Source organism: Hydra vulgaris, chromosome 12 (assembly GCF_038396675.1).
Source record: "Hydra vulgaris chromosome 12, alternate assembly HydraT2T_AEP".
Lineage (NCBI taxonomy): Eukaryota > Metazoa > Cnidaria > Hydrozoa > Anthoathecata > Hydridae > Hydra > Hydra vulgaris.
Window position 1 is genome coordinate 10,354,813 of NC_088931.1, and position 20,188 is coordinate 10,375,000.

At 26.2% G+C, this 20,188-nt stretch overlaps 1 protein-coding gene across 2 annotated transcripts in view; it reads right to left on the reverse strand.

Moving 5' to 3' along the window:
• The window catches only part of LOC100197784 (uncharacterized), a 133,123-nt gene that overhangs the window by 30,799 nt on the left and 82,136 nt on the right, over positions 1 to 20,188 (reverse strand). For both annotated transcript variants that reach the window (XM_065811818.1, XM_065811819.1), the window contains exons 28-37: positions 20,045 to 20,167; positions 18,486 to 18,608; positions 18,315 to 18,409; positions 17,902 to 18,135; positions 14,340 to 14,408; positions 14,025 to 14,175; positions 12,451 to 12,588; positions 9,459 to 9,749; positions 9,309 to 9,384; positions 3,352 to 3,472 (exon numbers count right to left, since the gene is read on the reverse strand). In XM_065811818.1, the coding sequence (XP_065667890.1) occupies positions 3,352 to 3,472; positions 9,309 to 9,384; positions 9,459 to 9,749; positions 12,451 to 12,588; positions 14,025 to 14,175; positions 14,340 to 14,408; positions 17,902 to 18,135; positions 18,315 to 18,409; positions 18,486 to 18,608; positions 20,045 to 20,167 (1,421 nt within the window). The remainder of the gene's footprint in view (positions 1 to 3,351; positions 3,473 to 9,308; positions 9,385 to 9,458; positions 9,750 to 12,450; positions 12,589 to 14,024; positions 14,176 to 14,339; positions 14,409 to 17,901; positions 18,136 to 18,314; positions 18,410 to 18,485; positions 18,609 to 20,044; positions 20,168 to 20,188) is intronic.

Below are 20,188 nucleotides of genomic sequence, written 5' to 3' on the forward strand. Positions count from 1 at the left end.
GTAGGCTTCAAGGACACTTTTCTTCTTTTTGATGGATAGATAGTTTTTAAACTAGCAGCCTTCCCAGTTGTATACCCAACCTGTCCTTTGCTTTCAATCTGAAGATGATACAATCTTTTGTCCTCACTGCAAAGCCATTCACTATCTTTTTTTGAGATGTCAAAAACTTCATTCAATGGATTGTATTTTGTTTGTTTTACACATTTATTGTATTTCTTCAGCACTTGATGCAGTTTTGCCTTTTCAACTTGATTTAATAAATGTTACTTGTTACTTCTTTTTCATTTTGCTTCATGTGTTCTTGTCTCCCTTTGATAAATTCTCCTAGGAACTTATAGTAACCAACAATTTGAATTTGGATTGGTATCCTGCTTTACTATCTTCTATTGATTGTTTTTCTAATGGAACAGTTCTTTTTTTTTCTATGTGACTCATAAAATCCAGATCATCTTACTTCTTTCAGTAAAAGAAGCACTATTCTTATATGACATGATGATTGAAGATAATACTTGAATATATTTCTGAAAGACAATAATAGTATAAGTGCTATTGTGCTTCTATATTATTTGACTGCCATCTGGCAAATACAGATTCATATATAATTATTAGCCTTACTCAATCAGGCACTTATATAATCTAAATATAATATCCATAAACTTCAAGAAAATTCTAGGATTCAGAAAGTCATTATGCTAGAACCACAATAGAAAATATGATAATGCTTTAAATTATTTGCTTGCATAATGTAATTTTTTTTGGAGGTAGTATTTTTAAAACTATTTAAAAAAAAAAGCCAAAATGATGGATTTTATTTCTTTTAAACTTTTTTAAAACTATTCAGGTCATTAACTTAAATTCTTTTGGTAGACTTTTGCTTTTTAGTTTAACTTGCTACTTAAGTCATTCTATATGGTGTATCTGAGAAAGTTTTTAAAATTATTAAATCATTTTTTTCTAACCGCAGTAATAAAGTTGTCCTTGAGGGACAACAATCTCCAATAATTTATGTTTTGTACTTCTGAGTTAGCACAAGGTTCCATTAATGGTCTTGTGTTGATCCTAATCTATGTTAAAGATGTTACTGATAATCTTATCTCTAAAGGAGCCTCTATTAACTGATACTCCAGCCTTAATAAAAAGGCTTTTTTTCACTATCTGATCATTTAGAACAGGCAGCCAACCTCAAATCTTGTCTCTTTCTAAGATAGCTTGGGTTTGCAGTGGCTGGTGAAATTTAATCAAAACAAAACTTATTTGTAAATAACTATTATTACTAATATAATAATAACAGTTATTAATAAATTAATAATAATAATAACTAATATTATAAAATATTGTAATAGTTATTTACTTCCAAAAAAACCATTGCAATACTTTAGATTTCTTATATTGATGAATAGCAACACTTTCATTGAGCTGACTACCTTAAATCACCTCAGATTCTTTTATACTACTGACTTCTATTGAAAACCATATATATAAACCTCAAGTTAGTATCTGTTGAGATTTTTCTAAGGTTGTGTCTCAAGGTTAGCTTTCTTTATTGTGTTTATCACATTCTTACTTATCATATTTTTTAAATATTATTTTAAAAATTAAAAACTGACTTCTATACTATCATTAGTGAACTTGAGGTATCCTGTACTTCATATATTTTAACTCTGAAAAAAACTCTTATTTCCTATAATTAAAAAAAATCATTTTATTAGTCAAATGAGGATGGTTTACAAAAAATTATTGTCACTTAAGCTTAAACTCCCACCAAACCACCATAAAATACCCCCAGGCCACCACCTCTGCTTTAGAATAAAACCCATAAGTTTTTGATCATAATTATTGCAATCCTGTTGGTACTCCTATATTGATGAATGGCAACACTCTAAATGAGTCCTCTACTTTTAAATTATCTTTCATTTCTAACATTTCATGAAAAATATATATACAATCAATTGCAAAATAACCAATTGCGAAATAACCATCTCTGATTCCATACTCCATTTCAATAAACCTCTTATTCACTTCTTTATTGTCTGTTACCACCCAAACATAATTAGTGATTGTTTGCAGGCTTTTTAGGAGTGAATTTGTTTAAAAAAATTTATTATACAAGAGCCAATGTTAAACTTAAAAAATGCTCTTGGCTCAACACAAGATGAAGTAACATTGACAAGTCATGCAGCTATATAGGTAAGTGAATAAACTGATTTTGTTACATCTGTCGTTGCTAAACTGATGTTGTTGTGTCTAAATGTTTTAAATGCAAAATATTGTAATATATTAAGAAAGGACAGTAAACAGGTAACAACCAAGATAACATAAATATTGAAATATACTAAAAAAGGACAGTAAACAGGTAGCCAGATAACATAAATATTAAAAAAGAAAAAGGTTTTTGAAAAACTGAAAATGACACACATGACACAATTTTCATACATGTAATGAAATATGTTTTAACATGAGTTGGTTGATCCAAGTCAATAGAAATTGGAAGATTAAGCAAAAAAATTCTAGAACATATTAACAATCCTTTAGACAAAACTTGATTTTGAATACAAAGTTGTTTGAAAAAACTAAACAAAATTTTAACTCCATATGAAAATTCTGCCTGTGATATATAAAAGGTTACATTCAAATCAAGACAGACATACAAACTGATGCTCAACAGCACTCAAAACAGACACCCAACTAATATCCAACAGCAATCAAAAAAAGTTTATCTTTTTAGTTATTTAATTATAATTATGATGTGTTAAACCTCCTATGTTATATTATAATAACAAATTGAAACATTTTTCTTTAAACAGTAAAAACTTTACCAAATCATAAACTATATTTAACATGCAAAACAAATTATATTACAGACGGTAAATAATTTGTTTTGCATGCTAAACATTTTATAAAACAAGTTTATTTAATAACAAACTACATTAGAGTATGATTACCTGACTACTTATCAAAATCATTTTAAAAACAATATGCTGTCTCAAGGATTCTATTTGTTTATTTAACTCAATTGTAACAATAAATTTGTAACTATTTATATTTTGTTGTTAATTTAAGTTTTTATTGTTATTTAATGTTATTATAATTGTATAACTATTCAATAACTTAATATCATAATAATATCATAATAAAATTGTTTTAATAAATAAACATAAACAACTTTTTTTTGAAACAAGTGGTTAACCTGTGCAAAAATGGTTGCTTGCCCAAAAAAGCAACTTTATTTACTTTATTTTAGATTTCTCTGCTTATGCACAGTTTTTTTTATAAAATATATAAGATAATAGGTTGTATAGTGAATTGTAATTATAGCAAAAGACATGTCACTTTTACGCAATAATATAATACCTTATTAATAAATCTAATGGATATTGGAGTTACAGTTTTCACATGCTGATTAGATAAAACAGAAGTGGATACCACAACCTGTGATATTTCAACTTCGGTAGTTGATGAAGCTATTAGAGGGCTAAAACAAGGATTAAAATTTTAATCTTTATCAAATCTTAATTAAATTACAAAAAGAACTGAAAAAGAAATAATTTTTATTTAGATAAAATTCAGCTTAAAAACAACTTTTGTGATAAGAAAAAAAACAACCAAAAAGTGAAACAAACACCATTTCACTTGTAATTAAATTGACTTGCTCTATAAGGGTGGACTTTTGAAAATATAATACATTTGTATATTAACCATTTGATAAAATGGCAACTTAAATTTAGACTTGATTCATTTTAAAAGTTCAACAAATATTCGCTTCTTTCCTATACCTGGTGTCTTAAATTGATATAAAAAAAAATTGAATTTTTCACTTTTATTCTGCAATTATCTAATTTGATCTAAATTGATGTTCAAAAATATCATTTTTAAGAAAATTAGCAAAGATAATAAGAGTTAATACAAAGAGCACTTGCACTTAACATGCTTAAGGTGCTAACAAGCTTTCTCTCTTTTTTGTCCTTTTTTTTTTCAACAATTTCACAAGACCGCAAGTAAACACTAAATAAGTTGGAAGTTAAGACAAAGCAAAAAAGACTGCAAGCAACCACTAAATAAGTTGGATGTTAAAACAAAGCAAAGAAGACTGCAAGCAAACACTAAATAAGCTGGAATTTTTAACAAAGTAATCAAGAGAGCTTAAGAGCAATAAAGAAAACTTGTTATTTGTGTGAAGCAGAAATAAATTGAAAACTGTATGAGAAAAACATGAGAAAATTACAAAGCAATGTTTGAGAAAAAAAATTAGAAAAATAAAAGTATTTTGAGCATGAAAGAACAGTTAAAGTGAAAAAAAAAAATTTGCTGAAAGTCACGCAAGATTAGTTTTGATTGATGGATCAAGAAATGATAGCACACTTGTAGATGGAACAAGAGATGATAGCATACTTGTAGATGGAACACGAGATGATAGCACACTTGAGCAGCAATCATGGTAGAATTCGTAGAAAAACAAAAATAAAGCAATATTGGACCAATATAAGCTTGGCAGCTAGACCAGCTCTTGCAATAAAAGAAGAGGGACTCAATAGAAGAACTAGCCCAAATATGACACTAGTATTTCATACAATGACAAAGATGGGATATTAAAACTTTGTTAGTTAAACACTTGCAGACTTGTAATAGTAAAAAGACTGATTGGTTGATATTTGAAGGTCCAGAGTTTTGATTTACACCATAGGAACTAATGATGTAAATTAAAACTCTGGAAATAATTTTTTGGGTTGGTTACAGAGTTTGGGAAACCTTAATACTAGCTGGCCTTAGAACGATTAAACTAAGTTTAAAACTTAGTTTAATCTAAGTTTAACTTATATTAAACTTAGATTATACTAAGTTTTAGATTTGTATCTTTATTAGAAGTTAACAGAAAGTATATTTGAATACAACACTGCTGTTTTACTTAATGTAAAAGTGAATGTGACTTCACAGCTCTATCAAAAAAATATGTTTTTGCGTAAAAATAATACAATATTAGTAATTTTTTTTCTATGAACGCTTACATCTTCAAATTTAAAAAAAAAAAATACCAAACTTATCTTTCCTTGTTAAATAAATATTTACATAAAACCTTAAATAAATATTTTTAAAATATTTATAATAATTTTTAATTACTTTTCTGATTTTTGCATATTTTATGGAAAACCTCTCTTCGGCCAACTAAGATTTAATAACTTATCTCTGTGCTTGATAGTTAAAAGTTGGAAAACTTAGTTATGAATGTTCATTCTATCAGATTTCTACCTGATCATGGTAATTTTTTTACAAAAAGACTGTTTTTAAAGCATTTATATAATGAAATTCATCACTTTTAATAGCAAAGTGTAAATTTATGATGGATGACTAAGTTATTTAAACTTTACCCTTTTACACAAATGAAAACAAAAAAATTGTTTTATGTACCTTCAAAGTTATCAAATATATTTTTTTAAATGTCATATTTTACAACAAACTTTTTTAGTTTTAGACATGACTTTTTATAGCGATGACTTTCCTATTGTTAAGCAATTAACTCAGGCAGATAAGATCACTAACAATGTCATGTACATTTTAATGACAGTCTTTAAAATATAAGGTGATTTAATTTGTTTTATTAGCTTTCTTTTCCCAATTGATTTTGATATGCCTAGTAATGACGAGTTTGATAAATTGTGCCTAAAGTTAACACATTAAAAAAAAAGAACTTGTGCAAAGATAGACAAGGTGAAAACTTAAGAGCTCTAGATAAGTTTCATAATTCAATTATTGCTCCTGTAATTTTTCATATAACAACGTTAGATAATGCAGTTCCTACTGTTTTGCATATTGTGTTAGGAATAGTGTTAAACTGTATAAGTTATTATAAAAAAAGGGTGAAAGACTTAAGATTGTCAGGCTAATTTATCTCAAAATGAGATGTAAGAACCAGTGATTTGTGACTAAAAGAGTTAAAATCTCTAATACAGCAGCAGCATGGTTTCATCAATATTGTGAAATTATCGAAGATTCAGAAAAAAAGTGTAATTTGTGACAGAGAAATATGCGTGTTTAGCATGTCAGAGTGAAGATATAGAAGGCTTCGATCTTTATATTTCCATAAAATTCTCCCTAATAGGCATGCAATAAAAAGTTTTAGATGTTGATTATGTTCAATTGCAGATAGAGTGTTAAGAGCTAAAAAAAATATCTAAAAGTGGCTGCTCGTGAGAGGTATCTCTTTAGATCCTTAAAGGTATAAATATTGAGCCACCACCTTACCATGGTAATGTATTCGTAGGTAATCATTGCAAAACAGCCTTATGAAATCACTGAAAATGTTGTAGTGTTATTGACGTTGAAACTATTAGAAATTTTTTGATTTTATGTGTATTTGGTGTTTTTAGTAAGTTGCAACCTATTCTTTTTAAGCTAAAATTTCTTTCTGATGCAGAAAGTAGCAAGCTTCATCAATATATAAATTTATTTAGTCTTGAGTTTCATGCTTACTTTAAAAAAATATCAGGCAAAAAATTCATGAACTCATTTTTAATATGCATCTATTTATTAAATTGCATAAATTATTGTATTTTTAGGAGAAAGGATAGTGTTTGCATAACAATGTAAATAAAGAATTAAGGCAGTTGCATTCAGCAAGAAATCAGCAAAAGCTGAATTTTCATTTAAAATGCTTGAAATTGCATAGCAAAGCTGACAGAAAGCTTTAAACATCTATAGTAAGAAAGTGTGTTGTGTGTTCTAAGCATAGCAAAAATTTATTTTACAGACATGACCTTTGTCTTGTTTGTGGTCATAAAATTTACTTTGAATGTTAAAAAAATGTTAAAACAGAAAATTATAATACTATAACAAAAAATTTATTATCTAAGAATAAAATATAAAATTCTTGATTTATGGGAGTTTTCTAATCTAATTTTGTATGTTTGTGTAGTGTTTTTTTAAATATTTATTGTCTTTTGTAACATTAATTTTATATTTTATTCTTATCTTCAGAAGTTTATTTTAATCTACTTCTGCAGTTATATAAACATTACGTACAGAATATCTAGTATCAACTGGGTGTCAACTGTATCAACTGGGTGTCAACTGTATCAACTGGGTGTCAACTGTATCAACTGGGTGTACTAAGTTAGTTTACCACTTAGAGAAGTTATTATTAAACTGATTATAAAATATTTTTTTATTTATGTGAATATATGTATACTTTAATTATCTATATGCATATTTAAATTACCTATATGTACACTTAAATTACCTATATGTATACTTAATTACCTATATGTATACTTAATTACCTATATGTATACTTAATTACCTATATGTATACTTAATTACCTATATGTATACTTAATTACCTATATGTATACTTAAATTACCTATATCTATACTTAATTACCTATATGTATACTTAAATTATGTATATGTATACTTAAATTACCTCTATGTGTACCTAAAAGGAAAAATTTGTTTTCATGAAAATACATTATTAATTTAAGCACCATAAAACTATTATAATATTAAAAGCATGGATAGTTCAAACATCTATGCTCTTGTTTGGCAACTTAATAGTTTTATTAAACTTTTTCTAGAGTTTTTTATTTTACTTATTAAGATTCATACACCTTATTGAATTGCAAGCATAGAAAAAATAAAATTTTTAAAGAATGAGGCATGTTTAATTGATCGGTACATTAATTTTAAAATCAAACTGTGAAAAAAATTTTTTTAATATATTTTAAAACCAAACAGTTTTATTTTGTAATCCAATTAATTTTACCAGCTTTTTAAATATTTCAAGAACAATAGAACAAGAACAGAGCTTCAATATTTAAATGTCCATTTAAATGTCATTTAAAACTTTTTTTAAAGACATTTTTTGTAACTTGAATAATGAATTTTACAACTTGCTTTTCTGACTTATAAATAATCCCTCAGTTATTATTAAGATTAAGTAATTTTTGTTTTTATAATTGTCTAACAATCTTTATAACTGATAAAAAATATCTGAAATATACTTTTTTCAGATATTTTATTTGATAAAAAGTAACATTTAATTGTTTAAATTCAGCCAAGTTCATTATTTGCTGCATTTATTTAAAAATCGAGGAAGGTTTTACTTATTTCATCAAATGTCATAAGACAAAACATTTTATTTGTGTTTATATTCTTTTAACAAAACAAAATCTCTTTTATTTCAAAATTTATAAAAATAACAAGAACCGTTAAAGCCTACTTGAAACAGCCAATATTACCAAGAAGGCACAAGGTAGGGACTGTTTAAAGTCACAATTAACTTCTTCTAGCCTTTGCCTAGAAAACTGAATCTTACAAGGCAGCAGGACATGAGGCAGATTGCATTGGATTACATGTAACCAGTAGCAGGTAACCACATAGAAATCTGATAGAATGGACATTCATAGCTTAGTTTTCTAACTTTTAACTATCAAGCACAGAGATTAGTTATCAAATCATAGTTGGCCAAGAGAGTTTTTTTTTGAAATTTTAAAAAAAGTAATTTTTTGTTTTTGGGAATTTAAAACTTAAAAAAACAAAAAAATTATTATCTTTTAAAGCTTGGTATTTTTGTTCTTGCGGCAATTTTTGATAATATTAGTATGGAAATAAATTTGGAAAATTTATTATTATCAAAAATTTCATTTTTCTATTTAGGTCAACCTGGGTATCAAAATAATAGAATAACTAAATAAGGATTCAAAAAAATATATACTTATTTTGAAAAAAACTAAAATTTTAAAGGTTTTTTTTCAGGTGAGCCATTTTCTTAGAAAATACTTCTGGTACTTTTCCTTCAATAAAATCTAAAATTTCCATTTCTTTGAAAAAAATATTATTTTTAAAATCCTTATTTAATTATGTTTTTTTTAATACCCAAGTTGACAAAAAAATTTTGTTAATATTATAAGGGAATTAATTTTTCAAGACAAAATTACCAATCAAAAAATTTTTATTCCAAAAATATTATTTTTTGAAGTTTTAAATAATGTTTCCCACAAATAAAAAACTACAACTTTTTACAATTTAAAAAAAAAGGGAAAAATCGACACCTATTGCAATAAAAAATTTATCAACCTATTGCAACAGGTTGATAAATTTTTTATCAACCTGTTGCAATAGGTTGATAAAATTTTTTATCAACCTATTGCAACAGGTTGATAAAAAATTTTTCTAACACTTATAGCTATTATAACTATTAGAAAAATTTGCACTAACAAAGTGCTGCTTTGGCTGGTTATTTTTTTTTTTTTAGTTGGTGAAAAATTATTTTTTTAAAAAACAACTAAAATCATTTACAGAAATAAAAGATGACATACTCATCTTTTGATGTCAACTCCATGAGAAGTTTTCCTAAACTTCTATGAGATATTGTGAGCAATCCAGAGTAGAATTCTATAAAACGATTAAACATATTAATTTTTTTAATTCTCTTGATTTAAACAAAAAAAAATTTTTTAATAACATACTTCGAAGCTCATATACACTGTTTGCCAGTCTTCCACCTTTTCCATCTACACAATTTGTTGCCAATCCATCTTTAGAATATGTTAAGTGAAAATGTGGACCTGATAAACACATACCTCCATCCTGAATTGCAAACACATTATATTGAAAATTATTAGCTACAATAGCACATTTTTCTATTGCATTGACTCTATTCATGAAACTGTCTTTAAGACTATCATGTTTTGCTTCTAACTTCAATATCGAAGAATCATGGGAATAATCAGCCCAACAACCAATATCCCTAAAACTACCTAAAAGTGTGGAAAAATAAAATAAATCAACTTTTTAATCCCAAATTATTTTATAATTGGTGCCATTTTTAAGCTAAAACACCTACCCTAAAGAATTCACCCACTCTCAAAATAACAATCTCACAAAAAAAAACCTCATTCAGCACAGCCTTTAAAAAAAAAAGAGGTGAATTGTAAGCTGCTTTATAGATATCTTTTTTTCCATAGTCTTATAAAACTCTGACACATTATGTGTTTCATAACTCTATAAAATCTTTGTTACTGTTTGTTTTGTTATTGTTTTTTTTCAATCATTAAAAAAAACACCACTATGATTTTCATGCATCAAATCCTTACTATAATTGAACAACAATAAAACCACACTACAGTATTGTGAAAAAGTTAAGAACCACAAAAAAAACAAATCATAATTTATTTTTATTTTTAAATTTTTTTTTAACCGAATATATTTTTCTGGTAAAAAGAATAATAATAATAAATTTTAGAAAATAGACAAACAAAATAAAAAATAATAATAGTGATAAAAACTTTTAAACAAATATAAAAAATGTATTTAAAGTTTTATAGGTAATTTTTATTTTAAAAAAATTGTGAAAAAGTTAAGAACCACAGAATAAAAAACGATAATTTTTACCACCTAATACCGCGTAATTCTACCATGAATTTTTAAGCACTCATTTATACGATTTGGCATTGAGTCTATTAAATTCTCTAAAATATGTTTGGGAACATTTCCAAGTATTGCTGGTAAAATATTGCGCAACTCCTCAAGGCTCCTTGGTGCTTTCTTGGCAATCTCTTTATCAAGCCAACTCCAAAGATTTTCAATGCAATTTAGATCTGGGCTATTTGGTGGCCAAGTTAGACGCTCAATATTTTTACTTTCGAACCATTCAGAGACAATTTTAGCCCTGTGACGTCTTGCTGAAAAATGAACGGAACGCTTTGCTCAAGTGCATCAATTGACGGTAACAAGTTGTTATTTAAAATATCGACATAATAAGTAGAGTTGAGTCGACCATCAAATAATTTAAACATACCGAGACCATAATATGTCATGCAGCACCATATTCCAACTGACCCGCTACCTTGTTTTGTTCTTTGAACGATACAATCGTGATTATATTTTTCTGAAGGCTGCCTGCGAATCATAATTCGGTTTTTTCGGTTATCAACCTCGATATTCATCTCATCACTGAACATTACTGTCCTCCATTTTTGTTTAGACCATTCTTTGACGCTTTGGCAAAATTCTTTTCGCTTTTTTATATGTCGTTTGGTAAGTCGCGGTTTTAGAACAGCTTTTTTCCATAACATATTGTTAGCTAATAGTTTCCTACGCACAAGTGATGCCGAGGCTTGACGTCCATTTGAAAGCTTCCATTCCCTTCTTAAATTAAAAAATTAATTTTTTTCAAATGTTTTTATTGGTTCTTTGGTAATAACTCAGGTCATTAAAAGAATATTTTAAAAAAAAGAGAAAAATAAATTTAAAAAGACGTTTCCGCCGCATTTAGCACAAAAAATTCTTTGTGGTTCTTAACTTTTTCACACAAAAAAAAAAAAAAAAAAATTAACACATAATATTTAATCCTTATTTTTTATAGGTTCTATTAACTAACTTTCAAAAAAAAATTTTTTTCTTTTTTCTCATGCTATATTTAATATGTTTGAAAAAAAAGACTATTTTATTATCTATAGAATAAAAATTAATTAAATTTATTTGAAAAAATTTTTTTTTTTTATTTAGTGGTTCTTAATTTTTTCACAATACTGTATAAGTGAATAACAATAAAACCTCACTTTAATTGAACAAGAATAAAACCTCATTTTAATTTAAACAAAACCTCACTATAATTAAACAACATTAAAATCTCACTATAATTAAACAACAATAAAACCTCATTATAAGTAAACAACAATAAAGTCAAAATGAAGCGAATGTTTGAAAAAACTTTTCAACAAACTTATAATAATATAATTTAGCGTTTTATTTTCAAACTTAATTATAACAAAAAATAGGTAATAAAGTTTATTGAAAATTAATATATAAAAAACATTGATGTGGTGATTTAATTTTTGTCTTAAAGGTATCATTGACATAGTTTAGAGTTTGTGCGTCTAAGATAAAGAACTCAAAAATACAAAACAAAGAACAATGTCAATGTATCAAATTTTGTTAATTTTGTTTAACGTTTGCTATTTGAAAAAATTAATAGATAAAAGATAAAAGAAAAATATGGAAATGAAAAAATTAACAAATCGAAAAAAGGAAAAATTTTAGAAAATTTTAGAGAAAGGATTTTTTTATTATTTTTATATTTTCTTATTCATTATGTTTATTTTTTCATTCAGTTTTATATTGAATTCACAATACCATCAACTCAAAATTTGTCAATCTTTGAATTCACAGTTGCATCATTAGCATCATTGCAACAGAAGATTTTTTGAAAATAATAGAACTATATATATGAAACTTGTCAGGATAGCAAGGTCTGGTGCCAAGCTCTGTCAAACTTTATAACATTTTTGTAAAATTTGATTACTGAATAAACTAAACTACCTGTTGTGTTTATATATAGTAAGACAACGGGTGAACACGATAAAAAACTGAACTGTTTCCACCTCCACAAGTTCATCTCAATTATGACAACTATAAATTTTACCCTGTTAACATTATTTACCCTAAATATTATATTACCTTGTTTCTTTATCTGACTTTTAATGTCATTTTGGAAAAGATTTTCTGGGTATTTTACAAAATTTTTAATAGATCCAAAAGAATTCATAACATGAGATGCATTAAACTTCTTTGTTTCAACAATTTGAATGAAAATTTCTACAAAAATTAAAAATACATGATAACATGTGTAAATTAAAAAAAAAAACTATAAAGATATTATATACTAGAAAAGTATTTAAAGATGCTAGCCAAAAATTATCATTAATAGAAATAAACATAATAATAAAAGACAAATGTGATAAAAAATAATAATAAATAAAAATATTATAATATGTAATGTATAAGTATAAACTGAAAATAAAAAGTTACGTATTTATTTTTATTAAAATTTCCTAAAATAACAATATTCACAGAAATATTTCAGCTCCTAATTGTTGAAGATATTTTTTAATCTGTTGATAATATTCAAGAGTTGATAATATTCAAAGCTGAGTTTTTAAAATTCATTGCACTGCTAAGACAAAATATTTTTGGCTTGATTTTGAGTTATTCGGCAGGTTTCTAAATTATATATTTTTTTTTAAATTTAGTTGGTTATTTTTCAGATCTTTTTTACAAAATTCTTTTTTACAAAAATAAATTTATTTTTTGAGACAGTTGACAGTTTATCTTTAAGATATTACGCAATAATTCTTTGAAACTTATTGTTTAACTTCAGAACATAAAAATTAGACCAAAGAACAGTTTTTTAGATCAGCATCTTTGTTATTGCCTAATAAGAAACTAAAGAACTTTTTCTATTTGTTTATTTAGTAATGAAAGGTTTATAAAATAAAATACAATACTTAAGTTTTTTAAAATTTCTAAGGAGTACTTTGATATATATAAATATGATTTATTTTACTTATATATTTTTTTAGGTAAAATCAGGCTTACTCATATTTAATTAGCCAGTAAACTTACTAGTTTATGAACTTAACTTCCCTGTGATTAGTTCTAAAACCAAACAAAATATGAATGATTTTGAAAGACAATTTAAAACTTCTGCTTTTTTGGTTGCTGTAAAAAATATGATTTTCATTTTTTAAGAACTTAATTCCATTAGAAAAAATTTCTAATGGAATTAAGTATTTTAACTATTTCAAATAGCAAGTTTTAATAATTTTTATCTGCGTTTATCATGGTAAGCAGTTAAAAAAACAAGTTTTGCAATAGATCTTTAATCCTTAGAATAATTTTCATAATTTATTCACATTTATTTTATGAAAACGTTTTTCTAAAACATAGTCATTGAGAAACTCAATCATTTTCTTTTTTAGTATTATGCAATCAACATATCTAAATGTCTAAACCTAGAATTTACTATTACTCAAAATGCATTATGAGACTCATTATTACTTATGAGATAAAACTCTTTGTCAGAAAAAACCATCAGAAATGTGTATTAATCATTCTAAAATATATAAAAGTAATTTTCATTTTATTACTAAGTAATTATTATTAAAATATTACTTTATTATTATACAGTTACTTGATTAGCCTATTTTAGGTAAACTTATTTGAAAATCAAACAAAAATAAAAATATCCATACCAAGTTCACTGCTTTGGGAATAAAGTTGTAACTTGTCAATAAACTCAGGTTCTTTAATGGATAGTTTTTTCATCATATCAATCATTATTTTTGAGAGGACACCTGCTAGATCATCTAACTCGCTTAAATATTCGTTTAATACTTTTATGCTCTAAGTTAAATGAAAATACTATTTAGTAAAAACTATTTAATAATAAAGCACACACTCGTAAACAAATATGACCATTTATGAATATTTTGATTATATAAGATTATTTTACATTACAAGTCATTTTACATTTTACATTACAAGTCAAATATTAAATATTATCTTACTTGAGGCAAACCATGCCACACATAATGGTTTCTGATGTCCAAGATATTACTCACTATTGAATTAATACCCTGAAACATTGGTAGTTCATTATATTAAAAAAAAAATTAATATAATAACAAATAATTATTAAGATTTATAACAATAAATGATTTAATTTATGATAAACAATGTCCACAATATAAAATAAATTTTTAAACTATTTTGTTTCTGCAACAAAATGATAGCAAACAAGTGATCAATGATAGCGTAATCAATGATAGATTACAAGTGATCAATGATAATGTTATCAATGGTAGAATACAAGTGATCAATGATAGCATAGAAGTAACAAATGAGGCCATCAAGTCAGGTAGACATAAGGTAAGTGATTAAAAAACAGATGATAAGTTTTTATAGAAATAGTTTTCAAAAGCATATGAAATGTGGAAACACTTCGTTCTTACTATTGTGCAAATCATTTTTTTAAATAGGTTGATAATGAGTTCTCACTAACATGTAACATTTATACAATGTTTAAACTTCTTAACCTTATTAATTGCCTGTGAAAAAAACTGGGGTTATTTTATTGATTAAAATAACTTGGAGTTATTTTATTGATTAGCTAATTTATTAAAGAAAACAAAAATTGGGGTTATTTTATTGTTATTATTTTAATTAGTTTATTAGTTAAAACTTCTTTTTTAATTTTTTCTTAAAAATTTTGTCTAAACATACAAACATTTTTTTTAAACATTTTTATAAAAAAAAAATTTCATTAATCATTGTTACAGAAACTCTCTTAGCAACAACTTTCAAACATCAAAAGAAAGTAGAAAAAAATAAAAAGATCATAACAAATGTATGAATTAAAAATTAATTCATTTTGTAGAAAAGTAGTTTTCAAAATTTATTTAAAATTCATTTCTTGTTTTTTTATTTCTATTGGTAGTTAAAAATTTAAACTCCAAAAACTTACGTTTATAAATAATTATCAATATAACTACCATAAATAGGACCTTTGCAAAATAAGTAGTATACAATATATATACAAACTTTTTAACAGTATATAATTTTTTTTAAACTTTTTAATAGTATTTATTATTTATGCAAAATTTATACAGATTACAAATTGTTATTTTTAAATATGCTTTCCAGGTTTAACATATTTACATGTAACTGTTTATAACCAGATGAAATTACATCTTTTAGATTATACAAAAATCACGAGCAATTCATACTTAAGGATGCAATTTCCAAATAACCCTAATCTAAAAACATGCAATTTAATTTTTCAGAAAAAGAAGAAAAAAAAGATGAATAATAAGAGAAAAGATTGCCGCCCCATGCCAAAGCCCTAGTCAATCAAGCAGCACTCTTTGCGGCAGCAGGTTATAAGACAGTTGATGTATGTACTGAAGCCTCCATGATGTCATTAGTGTGCGTCTAATACTGCACTTATATGTGTGTATGTGTATATATATATATATATATATATATATATATATATATATATATATATATACATATATATAAATATTTTAAAATAAAACTTCTTTTTATGGATTTATACCTATTTGTTAATAATATATTTGTTTTTACGATATTTCAGGAAATATATTGTAAAAATAAATATATATTTTAACAAATAGATATTTTGAGAGAATAGAGTAAACTGGGGTAAGAGTAAACAAAAAAAAAAGTGAACCATTTAGCAATTTTGTTTCTTTTGCATTTATTGAAAGCTAAACAAAAAATCTTTAAAAATGCAAGGCACCGTTTTGTAGAGAATTTTGTGCTCTATCTAAAGGTGTAAAAATTATTTTTAAAAATGTAATTTTGCCTTAGCAAACCTCAGAATTCTCACCCTCATAAAAAAAAAGATTTTTTTCTAAAAAATCAACTTCAAAATTCCCAAAACTGAAATTAAATTTTACTAAACAAAAAAGACTGTTTTGTAGAAAATTCTATGACAATCAAGATTCTCCAAAAAGTTAGAAATTGCTCAAACATTTCAAGTATCATCTCAGCCTGCTTCATCATCTTCAGCCAAGCCTGCTTCATCATCCTCATCCCAGCCTATATCATAATCTAACATCAGTCAGCATCAAACTCGCCAAACATCAGATTCGCCAACTTCGAAATTCAACAACAACACCAGTGACTCCTGCTCAAACGTATCAAACATTGCAACACTTCAAAGAAAGACTTAAAGGCAATTTAAAAAATGTTTTACAGCACCACAATATTGACACGCAAAAAAACCCAAAAAGAGTCAGCATTCCGAGAGTTGAAGGCCAGTGTCTAAGTACATCTGAGGTGCTTGAGAAACTCAAGCAAGACAATGAGGCCAAAAAGTCAAAGCAATTAAAGAAACGCAAAGTTCACTTTAGTGAAGCTTTAGATGAAACTCAGCAAGTGCAACATTCAAAAAAACCAAGACAAGACAAAAACATCGAGAGGTGCAAAAAGTGTCGCAGAGTTTGGGAAGAAGCACTGCCAACTCAAAACAAAATGCGGTACCAATGTGAAGCTTTTAGTTGCAAGTCTTAGGTTTGTCCATCGTGTTTACCCAAAAAATACAAAATTGGTGAAGGGTTTTTTTGCATGAAAAAATGCCGCGAACCTGCTTCTGCCGATGAAACAACTATTTTTTTAATTAATAAATAGTTTTTTTTGTATATTTGATTAAAATAGTTTTTTTTGTAAACTTAACTTCTAATAAGAATAGTTTTCATTTTATTTTTAATTAATTTTGCTTGATTTTCATAATATCTTAAAAATTGTTATTAAAAACTAGTTTACTTTTCCCCAACAAGGGGAAAAGCAAACAATTTTTTTCTTCATAAAAACCAATTTTTTTAAAGATTTTCAAAATATTTTTTCTTAACTTTTATATATTTATATAATGTAAAAAATTCTCTTTAAAACAAAAACAAACAAAAAAATAAACATAAAATATTTTTTCTTTAAAAAAATATTTGAACTTGAAGCTAAACCGTTTACTCTTACCCCAATTTACTCTATATTGTAAAACTAAATGTATTTTTAAAAAATAGAAATAAATCCATAAAAAGAAATTTTATTTTAAAATATTTATACAATTAAACTCTATAGAAGATGTCAACATTTAAAATATACAAATTTATATATATATATATATATATATATATATATATATATATATATAGAACTCTTAACTGGTTGTCAGAAAGTTTTTCCGTATTTTGTTGAAAAAAGTAAAAATTAAAATGCAAGACCGGAGTTTTTTTTTTTTTTAATTGATAGACTGCCCCAACCAAACCCTCAGCCGATGTAGCAGCACTCCCTTGCAAGTCAGGCTAAAAGATAGTAGATATAGCAGCACTCCGTTGCGAGTCAGGCTATTTGTCAGTCGATATAGCAGCACTCCGTTGTGAGTCAAGCTATTTGTCAGTTGATGTAGCAGCACTTTGCATACAGGACTTACAAAGTTTTTTGAAAAAAATTTCAGTTAAATTTAAATAAGATAAAAACTGTTTTTTATAGACGTGCACCTTTATAAGAAAATATTTTCAAAAAAAAAATTGTAAAAATTTTTTTTACATTGAGAAAAGTATTTAGGTCCATTAGGCTTTTTTCTTTAAGCTGAATGGCAGCTTCAAGATGAATTGCAGCTTTAAGTGAAATTGCAGACAGTATTTTCCTTATTTCAAGTATATCTCCGCCATAAAGAACATTTACTTCAGGAATTGTCTCCTTCAACAAAGAAACCATAATTGTATTTGTAATAACCCAAAACACAGTAGTATTTTTTTCAGTGTTAAACATCACCTTCATCTAAAAAATAATTTATCAAAAAAAAGTTACTTTTTAACTTTAATACAATTAATTTATGTTGAATTATGATTATTTATGTACAAAAGAATATTATAATAGGTATAACGTATAAAGGAATATTATAAAATATGAGATCTATTCTTTTTAATTGAATAAATTTAAATAATAAAAAAATTTACTCTTTGGTGTATTTGTGACAAAGATTTCTTTACACACTGAGAAAGATCAGGTTGATTCCATGATCCATCTTCATTGCAAATACGAGCTGCATAACCTTACAAATTAACAAAAAAAAATTCAACTTATTTGCTGAATTCATCCCATTAAAATCAAAAAAAAATTTGGCATACCATGATTACAATCCTTTGGACAATAATCAAGAATGGTTTGACCACCAACAGTCTCTGGCCATGAAATACCTTGTTCAAAACTTTTTTTACAATAACTTGTAATGTTGTATAAGTTAGTGTTAACTAAAATAAAGTAATAATATACACAGTCACTAAAAAAAGCTAATGACAAAAAATAGTGTGTGTGACAAAAAGTGTGTGTTCTTTAGAGAAATGTTGTATGAGTGGTATTTTTTTCAAAATGAGTGGTATTTGCATAATATAGTATAGTATTTTCACTATTTTACTAAAACTGTCAACTAAATTGCGTTATCTTTTCCCTGATGTTTTTTTAAAATATAATAAAACTTCAACCCTTTCATTACACCCTCTTTCCTCTTATCTTTAATTTGCAAACACATTAAGGGTTATGAATATCAGGCAATGATCCTTAAGATTGAAGCAAAAGAAATTAAGTTGACTGTGCTTAAATTGAAAGATTGGAAAGCTCAAACAATTGCAAGAGAACTTTGTGATGCGTTAGAAGAGTTCAACTCGTGGGGATTAATTATGATTGTTGCTGGCACAACAACCGTTATTACCGGCAAGAAAAAAAGGCATTTGGTTAATTTCAATTAAACATTTGGTACAGCTTTTCAAAACAAGATACCGCAAACCCAAGTTCATCAGTTACCAACATCATGTGCTGGATTGCATTCTTCGCCCTTTCAAGAGGTTTGAAAAGAGGAACAATGCAGTCCAGTTGTTAGACAACCCTATATAATGTTGTATATATGTGACTCTGAAACTTAAATAAATGCAAAAGCAAGTACTACATAGTTGGCAACAAAACTTATATGCCATTTTATATCTTGTAATGTTTTACTTTAAGTATATCGAGCTTTCATTAAGTTTTACAAAAAGTTTTGTAATACTTAAAGCTCTATTTACAAATAGTTATTTGTGTTTAATTTAAAATTTTATGACACACAGATATCTGTGTATTATGCAGTTTTAAGTTGATAATACAACTGCGGTAGTGGTGCAGTGGTAGAGCGCTTGCCTCATAAGCAAGAAGTTCTGAATTCGATCTCTAGAACATCCCTGGTAGCACCACGCTGAACTTAATTCTCCATGCAGCGGCTTTGTTAGTCAGGTTTGTGCTTCTGAGTTATAGAGTTGAGAGAGGGTTGTAACCACAACTAAAAATATTCTCCTCCACTGTAGTGGCCTTCATGGCCTTGGGGAAGTGAATTGTTGCTTAAAAAAAAAGAAAACTTTTTATTTGGTTGCGTGGAAGCCAATTATTGCTAAATAAACTTGAACTTAATTATAAAAAAAGAAATTGCTATACTGAAAATACTTTTAAAATATACATGCAAAATTTCATCAATCAATTAATGTCTCAGAAGACGTACTTTTTACTTTATTAAGTATTTATCATGTCTCAATAGATGTACCTTACTGCAAGTTAACTTCAACTTGTCTTTTTATTTATGTGTATTATTTTATATGTATGTTCCGGTTAAATGAATTGTTCAATGGTTAAATAAAGATTGATAATTTTTAAATTGTTTTACCTTGACATGACTTTTGATCTGATTTTAATATAAATCCTTTGTTGCATGAACAAGAATATCCTCCTACATGATTGTTACACTCTTGCTGACAACCACCGTTTAGTATCAAACACTCATTTGAATCTTAAAGTAAAAGCAATTTAT